This window comes from Euprymna scolopes, chromosome 40, assembly GCF_053919585.1.
Source record: "Euprymna scolopes isolate OS-2025 chromosome 40, ASM5391958v1, whole genome shotgun sequence".
NCBI lineage: Eukaryota > Metazoa > Mollusca > Cephalopoda > Sepiida > Sepiolidae > Euprymna > Euprymna scolopes.
In genome coordinates this window covers 70,491,514-70,514,801 of record NC_136521.1, presented here as the reverse complement: position 1 = coordinate 70,514,801, position 23,288 = coordinate 70,491,514, and the positions used below count along the sequence as shown (strand labels likewise).

The window sequence follows — 23,288 nt, the reverse complement described above, 5'->3', positions numbered from 1 at the left end:
AAATCGCAAAATATGATCGCTTGTTGATGTGCTTAGACATTGTATAAAAAAATGCATCCATTTTTCTTCTTCACCTTCCTTTTTTTTTCCATTTTTTTTATTCATTTTTCCATCTCTGTCGCCCTTTCTTTATTTTTTCTTTATCTTCCATGCAAGAAAAACGAAAAGAAACACATTTTATTTGTTTTTCTTTTTTCATTTCTTTTTTTCATTTTCATTCTTTATTTTCCTTCCTTCTAAATTTTCTTTTTTATTTTCATTTTTTCTTTATTATTGTTTCCATTTATTTTTGTCTTTTTCCTCATATTTTTCCCCCCTTTCTATTTGCCTTTTGATTCCCTTTTTTATTTGTTTTTTCCTTTTTGTTTTTACTTTTCTTTCAAATGTATACCTTTTGTTACTCCACTTGATTAATGAACTTCCATCTCCCCCTCTTACTCCTTCCTCCTCCTCTTTCACAACAGTTTCTTATTCTTGCCCACATACTTTCAGTCACTTACAACCCTGTCTGTCGTCTCATCCCGAGATCACATTAGACATAAAAGTCTGGATTTATCAAACAATCCTTCTTTAGAGCTACAAGACCTGGCCGATGAGAGCTGCCTCTGCTGAATTCTGCAGGTCCGCTGACACAAAGCTCTTTTAAAAAGAAGGCTTTGTTGGATCATGCATGCTGCACGCCGCAACCCACAAGAGTTCATCTGCAAATCAATAACTCCAGAACAACTTCAAGATTGGCAAAGACACCCAGGAAGCCAACTAAACCCTTCATTACTCATTATGAAAGTCAACGTTGAGCCTACCTCTGCTCCACAGATCTACAGTGTACACTGCTGGTCCCAGGACTATCTTGGCCACTATGATGTAGTCTGCATTCATCCAGGGTGCTGTATGTTCTATGGGAGGAACCGGTTCAACTCATCCTGGATGAATGTCGTCAAGTCATTCTGAACTCCTCATTCTTTCCTTTCCCCCTCCACTAATTATTTATTTAATAAACTAAACCATATTGCAAGAATTATGGTGAACCCCAAAGAATTATTTTAAAAGAAAAAAATAATTTTGTTGTTGAGGTTGTGAAAGAGGTAAATAAATTTTTTCTCAATTTTTATCTAACATATAAAATTATCAGATCCAAATAACAATCCATCTGACATATCAATACTTGATTTAGTAGCCATTTTTTTTTGTTTTCGTTTTATCTTCTTTCTTATTGGCATAAATATATTTTATTTCGCTTGAGTTTTTTCTTTAAAATACTTATTCCGGCTAACAAAACAATTAGTGGATACATTTTCTCTTACTTACAAAAACAGATTAAAAGGAATTTATTGTGTGCAATTATACTAAATTTTCTCCCTTAAGTTCTTTAAAAATAAATATTTACTTTTCCCATAATTAATCAAACTCTGTCCATTCCATTCATCATTTTTAATCCTCTCATAACATTCTTCATCATTTAATTGACAATCTAGCAATCTTGTTAATTCTTAACCTCAAGTGGCTTTTGGCGCTGATAATTGGTGGCTGATTTAGTAAAAAATATAAATTATGCGACTTCAAGCATGTGTATATGTGTTTCTCGTCTTCACATTAATTATACTCAATTATTTGTTGTTTTTTTTTTTTGTTATTAATCAATTAACATCAAGTACTGAAACAAACTTTTAAAATTTTAAAATTAAAATCATCAAAATCTGTGTTTCTCCAGAAACAAATCATTTTTGTTCTTTTTCATCTGGACAGTGCTGGGTAGGTGCAGTCAATATTTGATGTGATTCTTGCATAAAGTTTTGTATTATAGTTTTCCACATTTACATGGAATCTCATGCACACACTTTTCAGTCATGATTTTTTCCATAGGAGGCTTGTGCAACTCAAGACGTATGAAAGGAGGAAAAGCAAAAAATCATGATTAAGAACTGAGATTTCATGTAAATGTGGAAAACTATACAAAGATGAGATATGTTATCCACTAAAAGTAAGATCACAAGAACATCGAAAAACTGTAATATGTGGAGCAATTAAAATATCACGTATGGCTGACCACATATGGAGGGAAAAGAGAAAACATCTACTCTTATGGGACAAAGTAAAAATTATAGACAGAGAAGACCAGTGGAGAGTAAGATGACTCAAAAAAAAGTAATACATATGCGAGGTGACAATTAATTGTTAGATTGTTAGCTACCGGAAAAAATAATCAAAGATTATTATGAATTTATGAATTCATGATAATCGATGATTATTATTAATTCAGAAATTGTATTTCGTAAATGATATTTTAGAAATGTTGAAATCATGGTTGTTATTGCTATTGGAGTCAAAGTTAGAAATATTGTTTATAGTTAGAGTTGAGGTTAGCAATATATGAACCAAGTCAGCTGGCAACAACGTGAATTGATATTCACATGTTTGTGAGTGTTATGAGTGACGTCATAATAATTAAGTTAATGTAATATAGTTAAGTTTTTGGGAGTTGAAATGTGAGGATCAAAGAGAGAGAATCATTTTGAGATGCTGGAAGAAGCGTCACGGGAAATCTTTATAATGTAACGTGGCATTTGTGGTTCTGAAAAAGTATTCCAGCTATGAATAATAAATGTATGTACGTTTGTCTTTTAAACCTGGTCTTTGTGTTTGTCTTTTGAACCCAGGTACGTAATTTTGTCTTGTCATTGCCAACACAAAGAACATTGTCATCCCCTCATATATGTGCTCCTCATTATAAACACCCACTCTTAAGTATACAATGCAATGACACGAACAGCCTTCATCCAACATGTGCATATTGATTCTATACGTTATCTTGGTCTTCTATGCTTCTCCTGCCACGTAACATCTAGTCTCTTTTCTGTGTTCCCCATATGCAACTGAGCAGACCTATTATAGAATTTAATAAAATATGGGAACCGTTACTTATAAATAATAGATAATATAAATACAAGGTGCCTTCAATAAGTTTCCAGACTTTTTTCATATGGGCACTTTTATTGATAGTATACATATGAATATCTTGTCCCCTTCAAAGAAGTTCCTCCAGCTGCAATGCACTTGTACTGTTCCAACAACTTCTGGAAGGTCCTCTTGTGTGAGCATATCAATGACTCTTGTCACAGCCGCTTTCATCTCCTGAATTGTCTTATAACGACAGACTAAGATTTTCCTTGAGCTTGAGGAATAACCAAAAATCACAGGGAGCAAGGTCTAGACTATAGGGAGGATGAGGAACTGTCTTGATGCACATCTTGGTCAAATAGTCTGTGACAAAGATGGAGTTGGACTGCACTCTTGGGACAAACTTTTCCCAAATCTTCTGCATTTTTAGTTCCTAACGGATAATTGTGTATACAATTCCCACACTGACATCAAACTGTGCACTTATTGTCTCTGTAGATACACAACGGTCCTTATCCATGAAATTCTTTATTTTGCCAATCAACTCTGAGGTTCTGACTTTCTTACTCCTCCCACACCTCTCATCATCCCTAATAGACTCCCTGCCTTCCTTGAATCTCTTATGCCACTCAAAGACTGATGCTCAATTCATGCAAGATGGTCCAAAAGCAGTCTGAACCATTCCATATCTTTTTGTGGCATTTTTCCAAGTTTAAAACAAAATAGTATAGCATATCATTCTTCTAAAGTGTTTTCACATCAAGATTGCATTTTTGAAATTCATCAACTGTGACAATCAGGCTTTAGTAGGGTGTATTCTAATTCCAGTTGTAGCTGTTCATTTAAACCTAAAATCATGAAAATTGGTCAGTCATTTCATAAGATGTATAGCAATAACATACTGAATTTTCAAGGGTCTATGACAATTTTAAATGCCTGTACAAAATAAAGTCTGAAAACTTATTGAAGGTACCTCGTATAGTAATAAGTATGTAGTAAGAAATAGTAATATATAATAGTAAGATTGTCTATCTAGAAACAAAGTGGGTTTAAAAGCTCCTAAAATTCATACTAGAATTGTCTGCGAGTGGATAAGATACTTGATAAAATTGATTTGTAATATTACTCTTCTGGAGGTTGAAGGTTCAATCCTCAGTGCAGGCGACACTCAAAATACAATTGCGAATTACTCAGAACTTCTATCCAGTTATGGCTGACAAAGCAAGAGTATTTTATCCTTTTTATTAAGTAAATGGTTGTGTTCAAGATTCCGTGCAGATTCCCAAGTTCAACAAGATACACCTGAAGATCAGAGGTTACACGACTAAAACGTTGTGAAAGCCCGAATGATCCACATAATACAAATAATCAATCCTCATCTCCAAAATTCAGAAATACAATTTAAATTTATGTAAATTGTTTCTTTATTAAAAAACTTTTCTTCTTTAACGATGCTTTTCTTATAAAATATAAAAGAATTTTGTTTGTCACATGAAGATTCTTGAATAAAATGGTTCCAACTGTTTCATTAAAGAAAGCTTGCCTGTCTCGCTCCCAACTAACATTTCTGCTAAATTTTTTTTTTTTTTTTTTTTTGTGTAGATTAGTGATGTTTTAAACTAACACATTTCAAGTGAAAATATTATGTACTTATGTGTCATGGCGAAATTAATATAAATTCTAAAAATTACAAAAAAATGATTAAGTATAAAAATAATGACAAGTAAAAATAGTATTTATTGACTTGAGTTTTATTACATGTTTTAATGTGGAAGAGTTGTGCTACCAATTCTGTATCACAAATTGATTTATCTCCTTTGACTTAAATTGATAGTTGGCCATTTTTAAACACAAAATGTCAATGTAATTATTGATGATTTTTTGTGAAACATATATCTAGCACATTTACCAGATCATTTTTATAAATTTTTGGAATTTCGACATGACACGTAAATACATAAATAATATTTTCACCTGAAATACATTGGTTTGAAACATCACTAATTTACACAAGCACCTTTTTTTTTCTTTTTTTTTTTTTTTTTACAAAATAAACAAATAAAATCTAAAAAAATTAATTTGTCAGTTAATGCATGAATAAATCTGATTAAATTTATACATAAATTTGACTGATTTTATTTCTTTGCCATTTTTTTTTTTTTTAATGCATTTTTTATACAATTCTAGCCCCTCTCTCCCTTCACATCTAATTGTAATTTCTCTGTAATATGATTTGACACCTGACTTTCTAACGTGTTCTGTCTAGGGGCTAATCTTTTAAAAATAAGTGCATAGAAAGTTGCCACATAAAATCAGCGTCTCAGAGATTATACTTCTCGGATGTTCAGTGCCAAATTGGTCAGACACCTGTTTTAATGGTCTTTCATTCTTTTTCAAGACGAATTTACCGATGCATGTGTTACATGCTCGTCAATATAACAAGTGAATACGTGATACTAAAACTAGCAATGCAATTCTAGATCCTCTCTCCCTTCAAAGCTTTATCATTAGTCTCGTCATTTGAATATGCAAAGGCTTGGTGACCTGGTTGGGGAGAATTAGTGACAGAAAAAGGGTCAGAAGAATGACCCAAGTAGGGTAGCAGAAGTTGAGGATATCATGAGTTTCGGAGAAAGGGAATTCAACATCTTGCAAGTGTACGTTCAAACAAAAGTTGCTTATTCCCAGAAACTCCAGCAAAGTGGACATATAAATAATGTATGGTTCAAGCTATAACATTTCAATAAACAATTTGGTTAAATGAATGTTAAACACATGTTGTTTCCAACAAACGCGTACTTGTGCACTTGTGGGGTTTTGCCAGTAAACGATGAAGAAACAAATCAACTAATAAAAGTCCTTTTGCATACATGCACGGTCACTGGTTTTCATGTTTTTATATATATATTAATATGGGGTTCAGGTTTAATAACAAGAATGCACAAACCAAAAATCAGAAAAACGCAGGAATATCAAATCATTAGTCAACCAATAAAATATGAAAAATGGCATTATGCCTGAATAGACAACGCTAAGTGCATAACATTTTCATATTACATTTATTATTACATAAATTATAATTCTTTTATTGTTATTTAATTATTTTTCATTAATTTTAATATAAAATTTTCTCTTTGTAATATTTTATTGTAATTTGTTTTAAAACAGTTAAAGGTTGATAATTAACTTTTATATCTAAATAAGTTATTTTCCTTTATCAAAATGAGTTGGATTAAACTATTTTTTTTTATTATATTGATAAATAATATATTTATCTAGTTTTATCATTCAAACATTACCATGTTTGAATATATGGTTAAGTGGTTGTTTTAATCATTTAGAACTGCTGTAAAGCTTCACCTCTCACTCATTTTTGGACCAAATTTCAAACAATTATTACAGTTTATAGATCACCTTCTCAGCTATATTTCAATTTTCGTTCAGTAAAACAAAAGTTATGATGAATTTACTGTTGTTCAAAATCATAAAAATTCGTAATGAGGTGAGCAACGTTTTTTATGATTGGTTTCCATAGCAACCATGTCGCTTCAGCAACTAATGTTGCTACCAATTCACCGCTCTCATAAAAAGAGAAGTAACAAGTGAAACTGAAAGAATGAAAGGAAGATAATTGGAGGGATTTTATTGAAATCAGACGAGTGCCATACATTGTTATTACATTTGTGTATGTTATGTTTATGGGGGCAAAAACTAAGACTGAAATTAAACAAAGAACAAGTGAATTTACTAAGCCTAGAAAAATCATGGCTTACAATCGAAAAATGCAAGCATGAAAAGTAATATGGTTAAGCTTAAACATGGAAAAGTAGAAGACTAGTTGTTAAAACTGCAAAAGAAAAGGACAAGATATTCTAGTAAAAATATTATAAATTTATAACTTAAAATATTGCAGCATTGAATTTTTTTTAATTCAATTTACATTATAATCAATTCTTAATGTATGCAATTAGTCCTTTACTTTTCCATGTTTAAGCTTAACCATATTACTTTTCATGCTCGCATTTTTCTATTGTAATATATTATTTCTTAATCCAATTTGCATTATAAATTAATTATATTATTTATTGAAATTAAATATTAACATTTAAAAAATTTAAGTATAAATTAATCCATATTTATGAGTTTTATTTATCAATAATCTAAATTATAATATTCAAATCAATGATTAGCTGGTACGTCTATTAGTTATCACTCCATAATTATATTTCATCTACTCTAATTTATTGAATTCAAATATATCCTAATTTTTATTATTTTTTATTGTATCCTAATATATTGAAATTAGATCACATACTTAATTTATTTCATATTTTATCCCTAAATTCTAAAGTAATAATAAATTATTTGATATCCTTTAAGCTATTCTTTTGTATTGATATTATTTAACCGTGATTATCAGCATATATATTTCACTTCAATCCATCATATATTCATTAATTAATTTGTTTATTTTGTTCAATTTTATTTTAATTTATTTCCATTAATAAAAAAAAACTTAATTTTCTATTTTAATTTGAGCTATTATATATTTATAACCTTATCAGCTTAATATTTCATTTTATTTACTTAATTATATATATATATATATATATATATATATATATATATATATATATATATAATACAACACTTACCTAAGATGGATAAAAAAATATTTTTAGAAAAGTTTTTCACAAATTTTATGATTCTTTATGAAAATTAAAATCAAAATATAATGCTACTAAACCTCATAGCTAAAATCCTTATTCTAATTTTGATATATTACATGATTCTGATTTTAGAAAATGTATAAAATTTAAAACTTAAGCTTAAGGGGTCTTAATAAAAAACTGAAATACAGGGAATCTTGCTTAATTGCTGTCTAATAATAGTTAATAATGGTAAATTTAAAATATTCGAAAGAAACTGAAATTTGAGAAATATTTATTAATGTTTAATATGTATTTCTGTTATCTGAATTTTTACAAAGGTTTTCATCTCCTCTCTGCATAAAACTAAATTAAACTAAATATAGTCTTTATTACCCACTCTTGCACCTAACAGCTTTGTTTTAAAATTCATAATGATTGGGTAATTAGTTTATAAATGTATAAAGGTACCCAACTTTAAATGTTCTTTCAAATTTTTAATACAATAATCTTGTTTGTATTATTTATTCTTCACTTTAGCGACGAGCTCATCTCGATATGCAATCAAATTTATTCCGTTTCTTGTGATGATGACACGTCATTGTATCACAATCACCCTTTTGCCCAAATACTTGTTTAGATTGGTGATCTTTTAAACCAATGCATTTCAGGTGAAAACATTATTACATGCATCTCATGTCAAAATTTGTACAAATGTTAAACATTACAAAAATCATCCAATAGATGATGTGCTATATACATTCTTAACAAAAAATCATCTACAATTACATTTTGTTTAAAAATTTAGTCTAATTTATTGATTACAGTTACCTCCTCTTGATCCCACAAACTCTCTAACATTAAAACATGATAAAACTATAAATTGCTAAACTCAATAATTTTGATTTTTACTTGTAATTATTCTTCTACTGGATCATTTTTGGTAATTTTTAGAATTTATACTAATTTCAATATGACATCTAAGTTCATAATGTTTTCACCTGAAATGTGTTGGTTTAAAAAATCATAAATCTACACAAAAAAGCTTCCCCAAATATGTTATCAAATTTGTTCATTCTCTCAAAATCATTTTCTGTTTTAACTTCAACCTCACACCAAATTAATCCCTTCTCTCTTTGTAAAAAAATAACAAGTCTCCCAATTTTTTTTTGTCTAAATTACATCCCACACTTCTCCTAGTACTACCAGATCAGGCTGTCTGAAGATATTGAGTTCCTGACCTAAAATGCACCAAACATTGATGTTATTGGTTTTTTTTTGTAATTTTTTTGGTTTTTTCTTCCCTTTGCAAAACTCAATCATGTTCTCTCAAAAATAAAAACTACAACTTTCCTTTCAACCAAACCAAACTCCATAAATAGATATTTGAAGATATAAAGAACTTGAAGCATCAAACTTTTTTTTATAAAATTACTGGATTCGACATTAAATACCTCAAAAGGGTTAATAATGTCATAAAATGTTTTTTTCTGAATATCTTCAACTTAGTCTTTTTTTTTTTTTTTTGCTTTTTGTTATTTTCATGAGGACTTTGAAGAATTTGAGAAAATTCCTGGTCTTTCTTCCCCACTTTGCATTTCATAATTGTTTTCAATTGTGTTGTATGATTTCAGTTTTATCCAAGAACAGTAAGCCGTTGAATACCACAATCTTGAACCCTCATGTCCACCTGCTAGGAGATGATGCAGCGTGTATTGCATATGTTCGACTCACACAATACATTGACAGGTAAGAAATTGGCAATTTAATTAACTAAAAACTCCAATTGTACAGCGTGGCGCAAAACTCACACATTGGTTTGTTTAGGTGATAAAAACTTCAACATTTAAAGTAATTTACTATTGTTTACTTCTAAATAATACATTTACCTGGTAATTTTTTTACATTAGTTTTTAAAAATGATATCCTTTAAATGGCCATCATTTTCAACTTTACAAAGGTGGGCTCTAATTATGGCATTTTTACTTAAAATGACAAGCTGTACTTCTCGGATTTCATGTCTGATGTTGTTTTTAAGTTCTTGAATTGTTCTTGAATTCTTCACATATACTCTTTCTTTAAGATAACCCCAAAGGAAAAAGTCAGGGGCTGTCAAATTTGGTGAACGTGAACGCCAGTTAAAATCAGAAAATCTGCTAATTAAACATTTGCCAAACAATCCCCTTAGGAACGCCATACTTTGATGGCCAGTGTGGACAGTCACTCCATCTTGTTGGGACTACATTTCCGGGTTGTCCTGAATAGCTGGCCTATATCAATTTAATCGTTTGTTGATAGCACTGTGCAGATACCATCACTGCAATACCTTCTTCATCTTTGAAGAAATAAGGACCTATCACTCTTTCCGAGGTAACATCACACCATACAGTACATTTTATTGGAGGCAATTCACGCTGATGAATGATTCTTGGATTTTCGATTGCCTATATTCGACAGTTTTGCTTATTCATGAACCCGTTCAGATGAAAATTAGCTTCGTCGCTCATTATCAGCTTATGGATAAACTCATTTTGTTCTCTGGCTGATTGCTGAATGTGAATAGCATAAGCTAAGCGAGACTGCAAATATGTGGCTTACAATGCCTGTACCATTTGAATTTTATATGAAGTGACTTTCTGGACATCCCAATCCAGTCTTCACATTGAAGTGTCTCGGTTTTCAACAATGCTGTCTTCTACAAGTGTTACATTTTCAGTTGTACCTATTGAATATGGTCTGCCAGTTCGTGGGAGATCAGTGACTGAGCCCTGCTACCGAAACGGTTTCCCAAGACAATCAATTGTGCTCTGATTGGGAGCTTGTCTGACATCATAATGTCAACGATAGGCTCTTTGAGTTAAGATTATGGAATAACACTCAATAATTTTGGTTTGTTGCTCAGTGCTAAATTTTTCCATGATCAATTGTCAATGTTTTATCTGCAAAATTCTGAGGAAAAAAAGCTTTTTAAATTATTCAATGTTAAAGTTATTACTGATTTAAAATAATGTGTGACTTTTGCCTCACCCTGTATTTGGTTGCATTCATAACTGTGTTTGTTTGTGTATAGCCCAGCGTCCACACCATTTAACTAATTGTTAGGTACCTCCAAAGTGCACCATAGAATTAAACCCCTCCCCTATATGTAACATGATGTAATTTTATATATATATATATATATATATATATATATATATTTTTTTTTTTTTTAATTTACTTGGGAGTCACAACTTATCAAAAACCAAAGGCCATTCGAAGATAAGGATTAATGAATGTAACTTGGTAGTGTAGTAATCGTTAATGATATAAATTGGGTATAATTTGATTATTTATGTTTACATTGGATTTGAAAGCTACCATGTTGTATTCAACTGGGAAGTAGGCCAGTGGAACAGTGTTTCACAGGCAGGTAGTTCTGGGAAAGAAGCTTGGAATCTACATTTAGATTTAGGCACAGATAGAGAGTGGGGGAAATCGTATGTAGTGGTTGTAGTTAGTCGAGTGTTTATTTTTTATGAAAGTCTACCAAAAGGCGACCATAGATTGGAGTTCTGCTGAGCCCTTGCCATGAAAATTACAATAGACCGTCATAACTTTTAGCCCACTTGGGAATGCTGATCATGTAATGATAATAGATCATGTAATGATAATAGTTAAAATTGCCCTAAACCTTAGAGCCAAAACGGAAGAACCATTGCTCAAAACAATGAGATATTATAAAAAGGCTGACTGGGAAGCAATCAGGGATCTCATCAGAGACATATCATGGTGAAATATCTTTTCACTTCCTGCTGAACAGTGCGCAATTGAGACCACTGAATGGTTCAAAACAGCAATTGAAGCACATGTTCCCACGTGGAAATTTTATAACAAACCCCACTCTACCCAATGGTTTACTTCTAGTTGTGTAGCTGCCATCATGCAAACGCAGCATGCGTACCACAGATTTAACCGACATAAGTCCAGTTCAAACAGACAGAAGTATATAGAAGCCAGAAATAACTGTAAGAAAGAAATAGCGACAGCTAAGAGAGAACTTACTGAGACCATCAAAAAACACACCGAAGCACAGAAATTAGGAACCCGTGACTTCTGGAAAATCTACAACAGTGTAGTAAATAATGGGCAATCAACAATTCCCCCACTATCCAACAATCATGAGGTTGTTTGCTCAGCAACCGAGAAGGCTAACATGCTTACCAGTTGGTTTGCCCCCAACTCCACACTGAACCCTGCTAACCACCTCCTCCCAGACTTTCCTTTGCAGACAGACGCCACACTAGATGATACGAAAATCACCTCTTCTCAGGTGCATGCTATCATAAAAAATCTTGACATTTCAAAAGCATGTGGACCAGATCTCATCCCAGCTGTGCTATTAAAAAGTGCTCCGTCGAAGTAGCTCCAGTTCTCTCCAAACTTTACAACAAATGCCTTAATGAATCTTGCTTTCCTGCCTGCTGGAAAACTGCTTCTGTGGAACCAGTTTTCAAGAATTCTGGCGAAAGAACTGACCCAGTAAATTACCGCCCCATTAGCCTCCTCCCACTTTTCGCTAAAATATTTGAGTCCATAATTAACTAAGCTCTAGTCCATCACCTTACAAATGCAAAACTTCTGACCGACCAACAATATGGATTTAGGCAAGCCCGTTCCACAGCAGACATCCTAACTGTAATCTCGGAGCGCATATACCATTCACTTGACAAAGCAAGGGAGGGTAGAGGGGTAGCTATAGATATATTTAAGGCTTTTGACAGGGTATGGCATGAAGGTCTTCTCAGGAAAATCAGATCATACGGTATCACTGGAAGAATACTTAACATAATTAAATCTTTCTTAGATAAGAGAAAAATCCAGGTTGTTCTCTATGGTCATACATCTAAACAATATGATATAAATGTGGGAGTGCCTCAAGGGTCTATCCTTGGACCTCTATTATTCCTAATATTCATAAATGACCTCCCTGACAAAATTGTCTGTGAGATGGGTATATATGTTAATGACACCACGCTCTATAACAGACACGACAGGAAAACAAATGAATACATATCTAAAGAAATGGCAGAAACAATAGAGAATGACCTTCAATCTGTAGTGGAATGGGGACAAAAATGGATGGTCACCTTCAATGCTGCCAAGAGTAAACTTGTTTCCTTCAATCACTACAAGAAACCTTCTCTACCACCAATAGCAATGGCCAAAGACTCTTTATCTGAAAGTACATCTTTTAAACTCCTCGGCCTAACGTTCACAGGAAACATGAGTTGGAAAAATTACATTGAGAACATTGCCAGGACCGCTGCGAAAAAGGTAGGTTCTCTCTCCCGTGCTAGAAAGCTACTAATGCCCGAAAGTATTCTGTACCTCTATAAGGCCACCATTTGCCCATGTATGAAGTATTGTTGCCATATTTGGGTTGGTTCATCTGCTACTAGTCTCTCACTCCTAGACAAGGTTCAAAAGAGATTCGCCAACCTAATAGGTCCTGAACTGTCATCTAAGTTTCAGCCTCTATCCCATCGACGAAATGTAGCATCCCCTGCCTGTTCTACAAGTACTTAAACGGTGAATGCTCCGACGAACTAAAAGTACTTGTACCCTCTCAACGTAAATACCCCCGACAAACTCGAGAAGCAGCAAAATCCCACCCCTTCACAGTTGAGATCCCTAGATGTAAGTGAGCCTTCTACTCCAGTAGTTTCTTCCCCAGAACTGCTAGACTTTGGAATTCCCTTCCGGGTTCCTGCTTCCCCAACTGTACTGACATGCAGAAGTTTAAGTGTAACGTGAACCGACATCTTGCTGCCCAACTCCCCACATAGTACCCCTGTAGCTTATGTCCCTGATAGTTGCCAATTTTACATTAAAATGGCAATGTGCCTTGTTTGGGGTGAAAATGTAATAAAATAAAAAATAAATAAATATAAACTGGTAATTTACGAAAATAATGAAACTGCAACACTAAAAATCGTGTTTACATTATCAACACCTTAAATTTTTAATGCATAGACATGCACATATTAATAAATCTAGCAAAAATCAGCTGATGGTCAAATTTTAATGAAATTTTCAATACTTATGCACATTTGAATTAATTTATATTTAAAATGCAATTTAATTCAAAATACCAATTGTACTTGGTAATATTTGTAACTATGTTTGTTTGTGTATAGCCCCGTGTTCACATCATTTGATCAATCATTATCAACTTTAATCAAAATATCGATCAAGGTCTAACTTAAACTGATTTCATTTTGAGATATCTAAGTTAAGTTATCCTAAAGTTGTATACAAATTTGCAGCCAAATCAGCCCAATAATTTCCGAAAAAAAAAAAAAGGCAAACTTAAATGCTAATCCCTATTAATCCATAACTGTGCATCGAATATATACCATAATACTTAGTTCTCTGCACCTTATCACAAAGGTCCATACAAAATTTCAGTAGTTTCTGAGAAAAATCGAAACAGGCAGACAAATATATATTCCAGGTAGAAAGACATTCAAAAATTAAGAATAATTGAATTTCAACAAAGGTAGTGCTCAATCAAAGAAAGCAAATTACATATTATTCTTTATGTAAATAGTCATATCTTGCTAGCATGTGCAAACCGTTTCAATCATATTTGTCCTCATTAGGCAAGAAGAATTAAAATACTACAATCGTACTGAAAAAACAAAAACAAAATTTGGATTCATCTTGAGTGATTTTCACATTTCCATTAATGTAATCTCCAACTTTCTTCAGGTGTATCTTGTTGAACTTGAAAGAGAAACCATCCACCATTATAGTGAAAATTAAAGACAGAAGAATGGTGGAGAGTAAGATGCCTCAAAGAAGTAGCACATGTGCTGAGGAATAACCAATTACTAAGTAGACCTAATATAGAATTTAATACAATATGGAAACCATAAATAATAGATAATATACAAGTAATAAGTAAAAACATACATATATATATATATATATATATATATATATAAGTGAGATTTACAACTAGAAATGAAATAGGTTTAAGGCTCCTAAAATCCGTACTAGAATTGTCCGCAAGAACCCGGGGTGCAGTGGTTAGAGTAGTTGGAAAAATTAATTGTAAAAGTGATATTCACCTGAAGGTTGAAAGTTCAATCTTCAGTGTGGGCGACCAAAAAATACAATTGTGAATTACTTAGGACCTCTATCCAGTCATGGCTGATGGAAGAAGAGTATGCTACCCCCATGAAGTAAATAAAGGGGTCCGCTCGAAATTCTGTACAAACTCTCGCGATCAACACAAAAATTCTTGAGTTCGACAAAATACACTTGAAGAAGGTTGTAGGTTACATCGACTGAAATGTTGTGAAAATTACACTCAAGATAAGAATAACAGTCCAATGAATCCAAATAATATAAAAATTAAACATATTAACTGATTTTCGACGCACTTGGAAGATTACAATCATGCTGAAAAAAACAAACAAAAACATATTAACCGATTAATGTCGCTCTATACAGAAGACAATAACTTTGTTTTTTTTTTTGTGAGTAAATTTTTACATTAGCTCCACTTTCACAATTTTCCTTATGGGGTTTCAACTATGCTGATTACAAAAATCTCATTTAAATTTGGCAGAGAGACAAGTACATTTCGAGGGTTCGGAGTGTCTATTCTGAAAGCCATTCTTAGCATAAGGTGGTTCTTAACATGCGGAGGTTGAGGGTGCCTATTCCAAAAGCCATTCTAAGCATGTGAAGGTTAAGGGTGTCTATTCTGAAAACCGTTTTAAACATGGCCACCAACAATAACCGTACTTTAGTTTTTTAATGCCGGTTGACAAGAAAGTTCTTGCAGTTTTTAAATTTTAAATTCAGATGAACATATCTCAGTTTCAACAAAAATTTATTGATCAAAATAAGCACCATCAGAATCAACATACTTCTTTTGCCAACGCAAAACAACGTGTATTTATGAAAGTAAATGTTTTCTCGGAGTAGTGACATTGTTGGAGTGTTCTGTTTTCCTGGTCTCGATAATGATGATCACCTTTGTTAACTTCCGTTCTAAGAGTAATGGTTCTCAAAGTGTAGTGCAATGTATTCTAGCAATATAAAAAAATTATCTTATCTATAGAATTACATTTGACAATTTTATTCGACATTAAATAACGTTGTAGATGATTGATATTGAAATTTCATGCCGTAAAAATAGCACAAACCAATCAAATCCACTTTCTATCATGTTTTCATGTCTTCCTTAGAAATATAACTCTCCTTGTTTTTCTCATCTCTATTACTTTGTGCAGGGCTCTACATAGCGAGTGAAACAGTCGCATTTGCGAGTGATTTTTCAAATTGGCAACTAGAAATAATGAAACGCTTATCTTTTAGCGATTGCATTTCTTTCACTTACAATCTTCGAAAACTCACTACTGAGTGAAAAATATCTTTTCAACTTATTTTTTTAATAAAACGAACAAAGTTAAATTATTTAAACAAAAGTTTAATAGAACAATATATTCTTTTTTTTTAATGAAGGCTGTTTACAAAAATATCTGAAGTTCGAATGTTTATACCTTCAAGTATCAACGTAACATTTGTTGTATATTTAGAATTACACTTGTTAAAAAAAACAAAGAAATATCTTTATGATGTACATACTCATCACAGAACGCAGATGTAAAAATCATGTGGGTTTGGCTAGTAACTTTTCTATTTGATTAGTAAACGAAAATATATTTAGTTGTCAAAAGAAAGATAAATTTGTCTGTAGAGCCCTGTTTTGTTATTTATTATTCCACTGGATCATAACAATGTGATTTTTTTTCTGAATTTTTGAGATGAAGATTGATTATTTGGATTCTTTGGACTGCTGTTCTCATCGAATTTGGCAAAATACACCTGAAGAAGGTTGGAGGTTGGAAACTTTGTGAAAATAACACTCAAGATGAGAATGGTAGTCCGAAGAACCTAAATAATACGAATGTGATTCCTATATTAAAATTTTTTCTGTTTTTGTATAATAATGATAATGAGTGATGATTCTAACTTACATTTTTTTTTTCTCCTACAGAGATGGGGTGCCAATCACTATTCAATCTGAGGAGACTCGGGTGTGGCAGAGGAAGGACGGGAAGTGGCAGAATGTCCATTTTCACCGCTCAGGTTCATTGCAAGCTGTGTCATCAAAGTGAAAAATATATATATATATATATATATATATATATATATATATAAAAAATCCACTAAGCAACCAAAATTTCATGTCAACTTGCAAGCAAAATAAATCAACTAAACTACCCACTACCACCACTACCACAACTGCTATTACTATTATTACTACAAATACCACAATGATGATGATAACCAGAGACAGATGAAAAAAATTGGTTGCACTTTTACAATCACACACGCATGAAAAAAATTGTCATTATTATTTTTTTCTTGTCCAATTTTTCATGTGGATACTCAACTCTCTTACAATTCTGCTTGTCCCTCCTTCAGTTCGACCGTAACACTGCAAATATGCAGGTGTTAAATAAAGGGGAGATAATCAATCAATTAACAACATTCAAATTCCAACTAATAAGAACAAATCCAAGAATCTAAAATTTAATAGAGAATTAAATTTGCGCCAAATAAGAATATGGAGCATGTCCAGAATTCAACCTAATTAAAAAAAAACAAAAAAAAACACGAATACAGAAAAATCTTTTGAAGTATGTATTCGTTCATGGAATGAAAATGTCATATTCCAAAAATCACATAATTGATCAAGTAGTTTTTTGGTCCCACAAATCGATGGCATGTCTCTGTCCGCCATCTTTAAAATTCACTACTGGTTACCTCCTTTTTAGCAACCTCTCCAGAAATAAAGATCAAAACCAACCTCTTAATAGCTATAATTAATAGCAAATCGAAAAATAAAAATAAATAAAAAAACATGAAATAAAATTATTTTCTATATAAAAGAAAATACTTGATCAATTTGTGTGATTTTTGGAATATGACACTTTTGCTCCGTGACGGGTACGCACATCATAAAGATTTTTCTTGCAGTTCTGAATTTTTTAGATAAGGGCTGATTGTTTGTATTGTTTTAATTGGATTATTGTTTTCATCTTGAGTGTTTTTTGTGCAACATTTTGATCAGTATAGCCTGCGACCTTCGTCAGACATTCTGGTCACTACACCGATCGAAACTTTGCATAAATAACACTCAAGATGAGAACAATAATCCGATGAAAACAAGTAATACAAAGATTTTTTTTTTATTTATTTATTTTTTTTTTTTTATTAGGTTTAATTCTGGATAAACACCGGAGATAGATTAATCTTTAAATTTCAGTTTTTTATATATTTTTTAAAAAATTCAACCTTAATTTTAAAATTTACTGTAGTTTAAATATTTTTTTAAATCTACAAAATAGTAATGTATTCACATAATATTAACAATAAAATTATCTTTTATTATTTACACACAAATCCGACTAATACTATTTTATGACTATTTGGAATGACTATTAGATAGGAGTCGTCTCCCTTGTTCTAGTCAGTTATAAGTTGTCTCCCTTTATTACAATTTTTTTTTTTTTTTTTTTTTTGCCATATTAGAAATAAGAACTTTGATTTTAAGTAAAAAGTACTTGTTTGTAAATGCCCTGATATTCTAAGAAATTGTGACTCTCAGAATACCCACACAAGGACATGGACAGTTTTAAAAAAGTAATAATTCGCTTTTTTTCATGCTGGTCTGATTATAATGAATTACCGAAAAATGAAAAAGATAGAAAGAAGGGAAAAATAAATGGAGAGATTTTTTTTTTATTTGAATTTGTGAAATAAGAAAGAAAAAAAATTTAAATCATGTGGAAATTTTTGTTTAAATTAAGAACAGTTTTTAAAAAATTGATAAAAAGAATTGTGACGGACATGAGCAGAAAGGACGAAATGTAAGAAGTTTTCCAAAAAAAAAAAAAAAAACATCTGTTCAGTTTGACCCTTGTGTCTTTTTCTCTTTGTACATCTTTCTGTCTATCTTTCTATCTCTTCCTGTGATTGTGATCTGACCATCAGCTTCTTTGATAAGAAGAAAACAAACAAACAAACAAAAAGAACAACACCCATCTCTTTAAAATAAAAACATTTCTGTTTTAGATTAAAGAAAGGGGAAAAAGAAACATCCGTGGTTGCTGCTTTCCGATGACAACATCAACAAAAAATATTGATAAATAACAGCAAATATATTCCGATTCCGACTGGGCTGCATCCCCTATCTCCCCTGTCAAGTTCCTCCAATTTCTCCGCCACTTCCCACTCCTCTTTCGGATTACCAGGCTTGACCTCTTTCACTTGGAACTTTTAGGCAAAACATGTTTAAATAAAAATGCGGTAATAATTTTCTTCGTTAATTTAAAAGAAAAAAAATAATATATATAACAAAAAAAAAAGAAAAATACTCACTCTTAAATTTGTTTTTGATATTTTAATTGAAAAATAAAAGACAAAGAGAAATTAAATTTATTAACTTTCAAAAGCTCAGTTTTAAATTATATCTTCCATCTTCTTTATTTAAAAGAAACACACACACACATATATATATATATATTATATATATATAAAATAATTCAGGTTAAGAATATATTCATAGGATAAATTCCAAAGAATATCCACCGACTTTACTAATAGTGCTCAATGACACATAGAGCTATTTATATTAATATTTATTTATACATGTGCATGTTTGTATAAATAAATATATATATAAGCTATTTCTTGAGACTTTACTGCAGTTTCATGATTTTAGAAATAATTTAATATATTGTATTTAGTTATTCACACACACACACACACACACACACATATATATATATATATATATATATATATATATATATATAATGGTTATATAGTTTGGATTACTAGATGTAGATCCACTAAAACCTGTGTGACTATTAAAGAGTGCTCAATGGAGAACAGATTGAGCAGATATATAGTCTGTTTATTATATAAACTATGTAACCAATTATGTTTGTATAATAAACATATATATGTGTGTGTGTTTTATTTTTTTATTACCGTTTTATCTGTTTGGTTACATATGTTTCAGATGTTGGACCGTGTTTACGATCTAATAGCCTCGTCAGACTTTACAGAAACCATTTTTGTAAGGTCTGACGAGGCTGTTAGATCATAAACACGGTCCAACATCCGAAACGTATGTAACCAGACAGATAAAACGGTAATAAAAAAATAAAACGCATATTTGCTCTGCAATAATATTGAGCACTCTCTTCAGGTTTTTGCTAATTACCAGTTTTACCAAATATATATATGTTTAAGTGTATTGAATTGAAATAACAATCTTTTTCCAAAAGTGCTCAGTATATATGTATAGAGCGTACAAATTATATAAGCATCAGAAAAGCCCAACATGAATTAATCTGTTTCGTTGATGTTGTCTCTTCAGTGATTCAAGATTCTTGAACTCCTGAAAAACTGATTAACATTGTTGAAATATAATCTGTATTGTTTTTTTTTTGGTTTTGTATTTTTTTTTATAATTTTACTTATATAAATGCATGATAGTTATGGAATTAATAGTGCAAACTATGGAAAAACGAAAATTGTCTATATATGCATCAACGTTTTGTCTTTATTGTTAAGACTTTCTGAAGGTGTGTGATGTAAAGGAAAACAGAACTTGTATTTTTTTTTCTTCACATCAGCCGTTTTGAGAACATCTGAAAAATCTAAACAACACATTGATGAACATAAGAACAATAAAATAAGGTTTATATTGGCTTTCCTACAATTACATTTTCAAGTGTTTTATTAAATTCCTGATCGTTTTTTAAATTTGAAAACAAATTCAAATTTTAAAAACTTTAAATTAAACATTTCCTTTTACATATCCACTTGCTTTATATATATATATATATATATATATATATATATATATATATATATATATATATATACACATATATAAATGTATATAAGTCATACTTCAGCCTTAAAAACATTAATATGTATAGATGATTATATTATGGAATATACAAATCATACATATCACATTTTCTATATGATCAGGGTGATTATATATATATATATATATATATATATATATATATATATATATATATGGCTACTTCATTTAATCACATAAATTAATATACGAAAGTATAATTTTATGTGTAAACTTTAAGTATTTACTTTAACAGTGCTCAATACATAGGTAGAGCAAGGTAGTAAGTTATAAAAATATATATGGCAATTAAGTTACACAGAATATTCCACGTTTCATCCACGCTAGGATTCATCATAAGCCTGACGAATCCTAGCATGCATGAAATGCGGAATATTCTGTGTAGCTTAATTGCCATATATATTTTTATATCTTACTATATGTATATATATATATATATATATATATATATATATATATATAAACACACACAGACTTTTAAATCTGCTGATAACTGTTATATTGTTTCTCACAATGTTCAGCTGACTTCAAAGCTGGTCAGTGTTTTTTGCAGTTTGTTGTTCATGTTGATTTTAAACAAGCCACAAAAACGAGTGGCTTTAGTCTAAACTGAAAATTGTGGGAAAACATTAAATAGTCCTCATGGGATCGCAATATATATATATATATATATATATATATATATATATATATATTATTTCAATTGATACCAGACACTACTTTAATCTTCTATCAATACCTTGGTTTCATAAAAATTTGGAAACTATGCCCCATGGGCTGAAAATACCAAATACAACCAATTCTACACTCAATATTTTCATAGTGTGTTACTCTGGTTATTTTTCTTTTAATACTAAATAATATATATATATATATATATATATATATATATATATATATAACCAAACACATCTATTTGTTATATTTCTATTTTAGTTATAAAAGCATTTTACAAAATTAAAATAGAAGACTATAAATATCCAGCCAGTGATTTTCTTTCTTGCTCTTTTTTATTTGTTTTTGTTGTTCAAGCGTCTATTCTAAATTTAAAAAAAAAACAACAACAAAATTTCCATTAAAAATATTTTCATCCTGACATCTTCTCCAACCACCACTGATATATGTCCACTCCTTCCTTCTAAAGTAAAAAAAAAAAAAATTTATTACAATTATTGAAGTAAAATTTTAATTTGTCAGCATTGTGTTTTTGTTATAACTACTACTAATAATAATAATTCTACTACCATTTTTTATTACTACTACAACCACTACTTATTATGATCAATGCATTTTTGTTGAACAGTATACATGTACCATTGATCATGACGTATGCAATATTGTTGAATGTATTTCATTTTATTTATCCGAGTTTTATAACAATAGAATGTATACAGTTTTGTTGAAGGAAATTGGCAATCATGCATATTAACTTCCTTGAGCCATTGCCTGTCATCATGTTGCATTATAGGAAGTCGATGGTGTCAGTCGATTTGACGACCCCACCCGAATTGCGTTCCATGATTGACATATATATTCTATAAATAATATTTTGAACTGTGACAAATATCAATTGGATTAAAGTGAATTTTCACTTTCAGAACAATTATACCATTAGTTATAATTTCAAAACCAAAAGTTATAGTTAATCAAAACAAGTTTTTTTTTTCTTTAGTACGTCTTATACGTGTTTCATTGAATAGCGAAAAACCACTAAACAACTCTTCAAAGACAAATGTATGTTCCTAAAAAACTTGGAAAGTTTACTACAAGGAATGAAAATTTAGAAAAGAAAAAGATAAAAGGAAATGGAAATGTCTAAAGTTTGAAAAAACAAATTTAAAAAAAAAGAAAACTTATTGAAGTATTTATAGCCCCCCCCCTTCACACACACACAAAAAAAAAATTGAATAAAAAAACACACATGGAAAGCGTCTTACATCACTGTATTGGATTCTCCACATGTATTTGGAATTTAATGATGGGGGCGGAGGACTATAAACACTATAATGCATAAGTGTTTTTTTTTTTTTAACGTTTTTGCAGACTTTACATATCTCCATTTCTTTTAAATTTTCCAAATCCTTTTTCACTTGCTACAAAAATCTTTCGAATAGTTATTTTAGGAATATATATTTCTCTTTGAAAAATTGTTTAGTGGTCTTCCGCTATTCAACAAAACACATATAAGATATACTATATATAAAAAAAAAATTTATAAGTGTGAATTAATTACGTATTTTGGTTTGGGAATTATAATTAATGATATACATATATAACTATGTATAAGGAATGAAAAAATACCAGCGGTGGTTGACGTTATGTTTTGAGAAAAATAGAAAAACCGAATGAAATTGTTAAAATAATCAACGTTTCGTCCTTATTTCAGAGGACATCTTCAGTATAATTGAAATAAAAATGTAAGAAAAGAAAAAGTCATAGATCGTGCAAAAAAGACAGTTTTTGAATCCTACCCATGTCTGGAAGATACGCACACATATGTTTGTCCTTCCCGACATGGGTAGGATTCAAAAACTGTCTTTTTTGCACGATCTATGACTTTTTCTTTTCTTACATTTTTATTTCAATTATCCTGAAGATGTCCTCTGAAATAAGGACGAAACGTTGGTTATTTTAATAATTTCATTCGGTTTTTCTATTTTTCTCAAAACATATATAACTATATACATACGTGCATAGTGCTCTGAAAGTGAAAATTCGCTTTCATTGGGCTTAATATTTAATTCAAAATGTTTTTTTACAGAATATATACCGCA

The 23,288-nt window shown here is 30.7% G+C and overlaps 1 protein-coding gene across 32 annotated transcripts in view; it reads left to right on the top strand.

The window, feature by feature from the left end:
- LOC145265633 (calcium/calmodulin-dependent protein kinase type II delta chain-like) overlaps positions 1–21,710 on the top strand; it is a 705,488-nt gene extending 683,778 nt beyond the window's left edge. For all 32 annotated transcript variants that reach the window (XM_080121704.1, XM_080121699.1, XM_080121701.1 and 29 more), the window contains 2 exons: positions 9,182–9,296; positions 16,600–21,710. In XM_080121704.1, the coding sequence (XP_079977830.1) occupies positions 9,182–9,296; positions 16,600–16,720 (236 nt within the window). In that variant the 3' untranslated portion in view covers positions 16,721–21,710. The remainder of the gene's footprint in view (positions 1–9,181; positions 9,297–16,599) is intronic.
- The last annotated feature ends 1,578 nt before the right edge of the window (positions 21,711–23,288 follow it).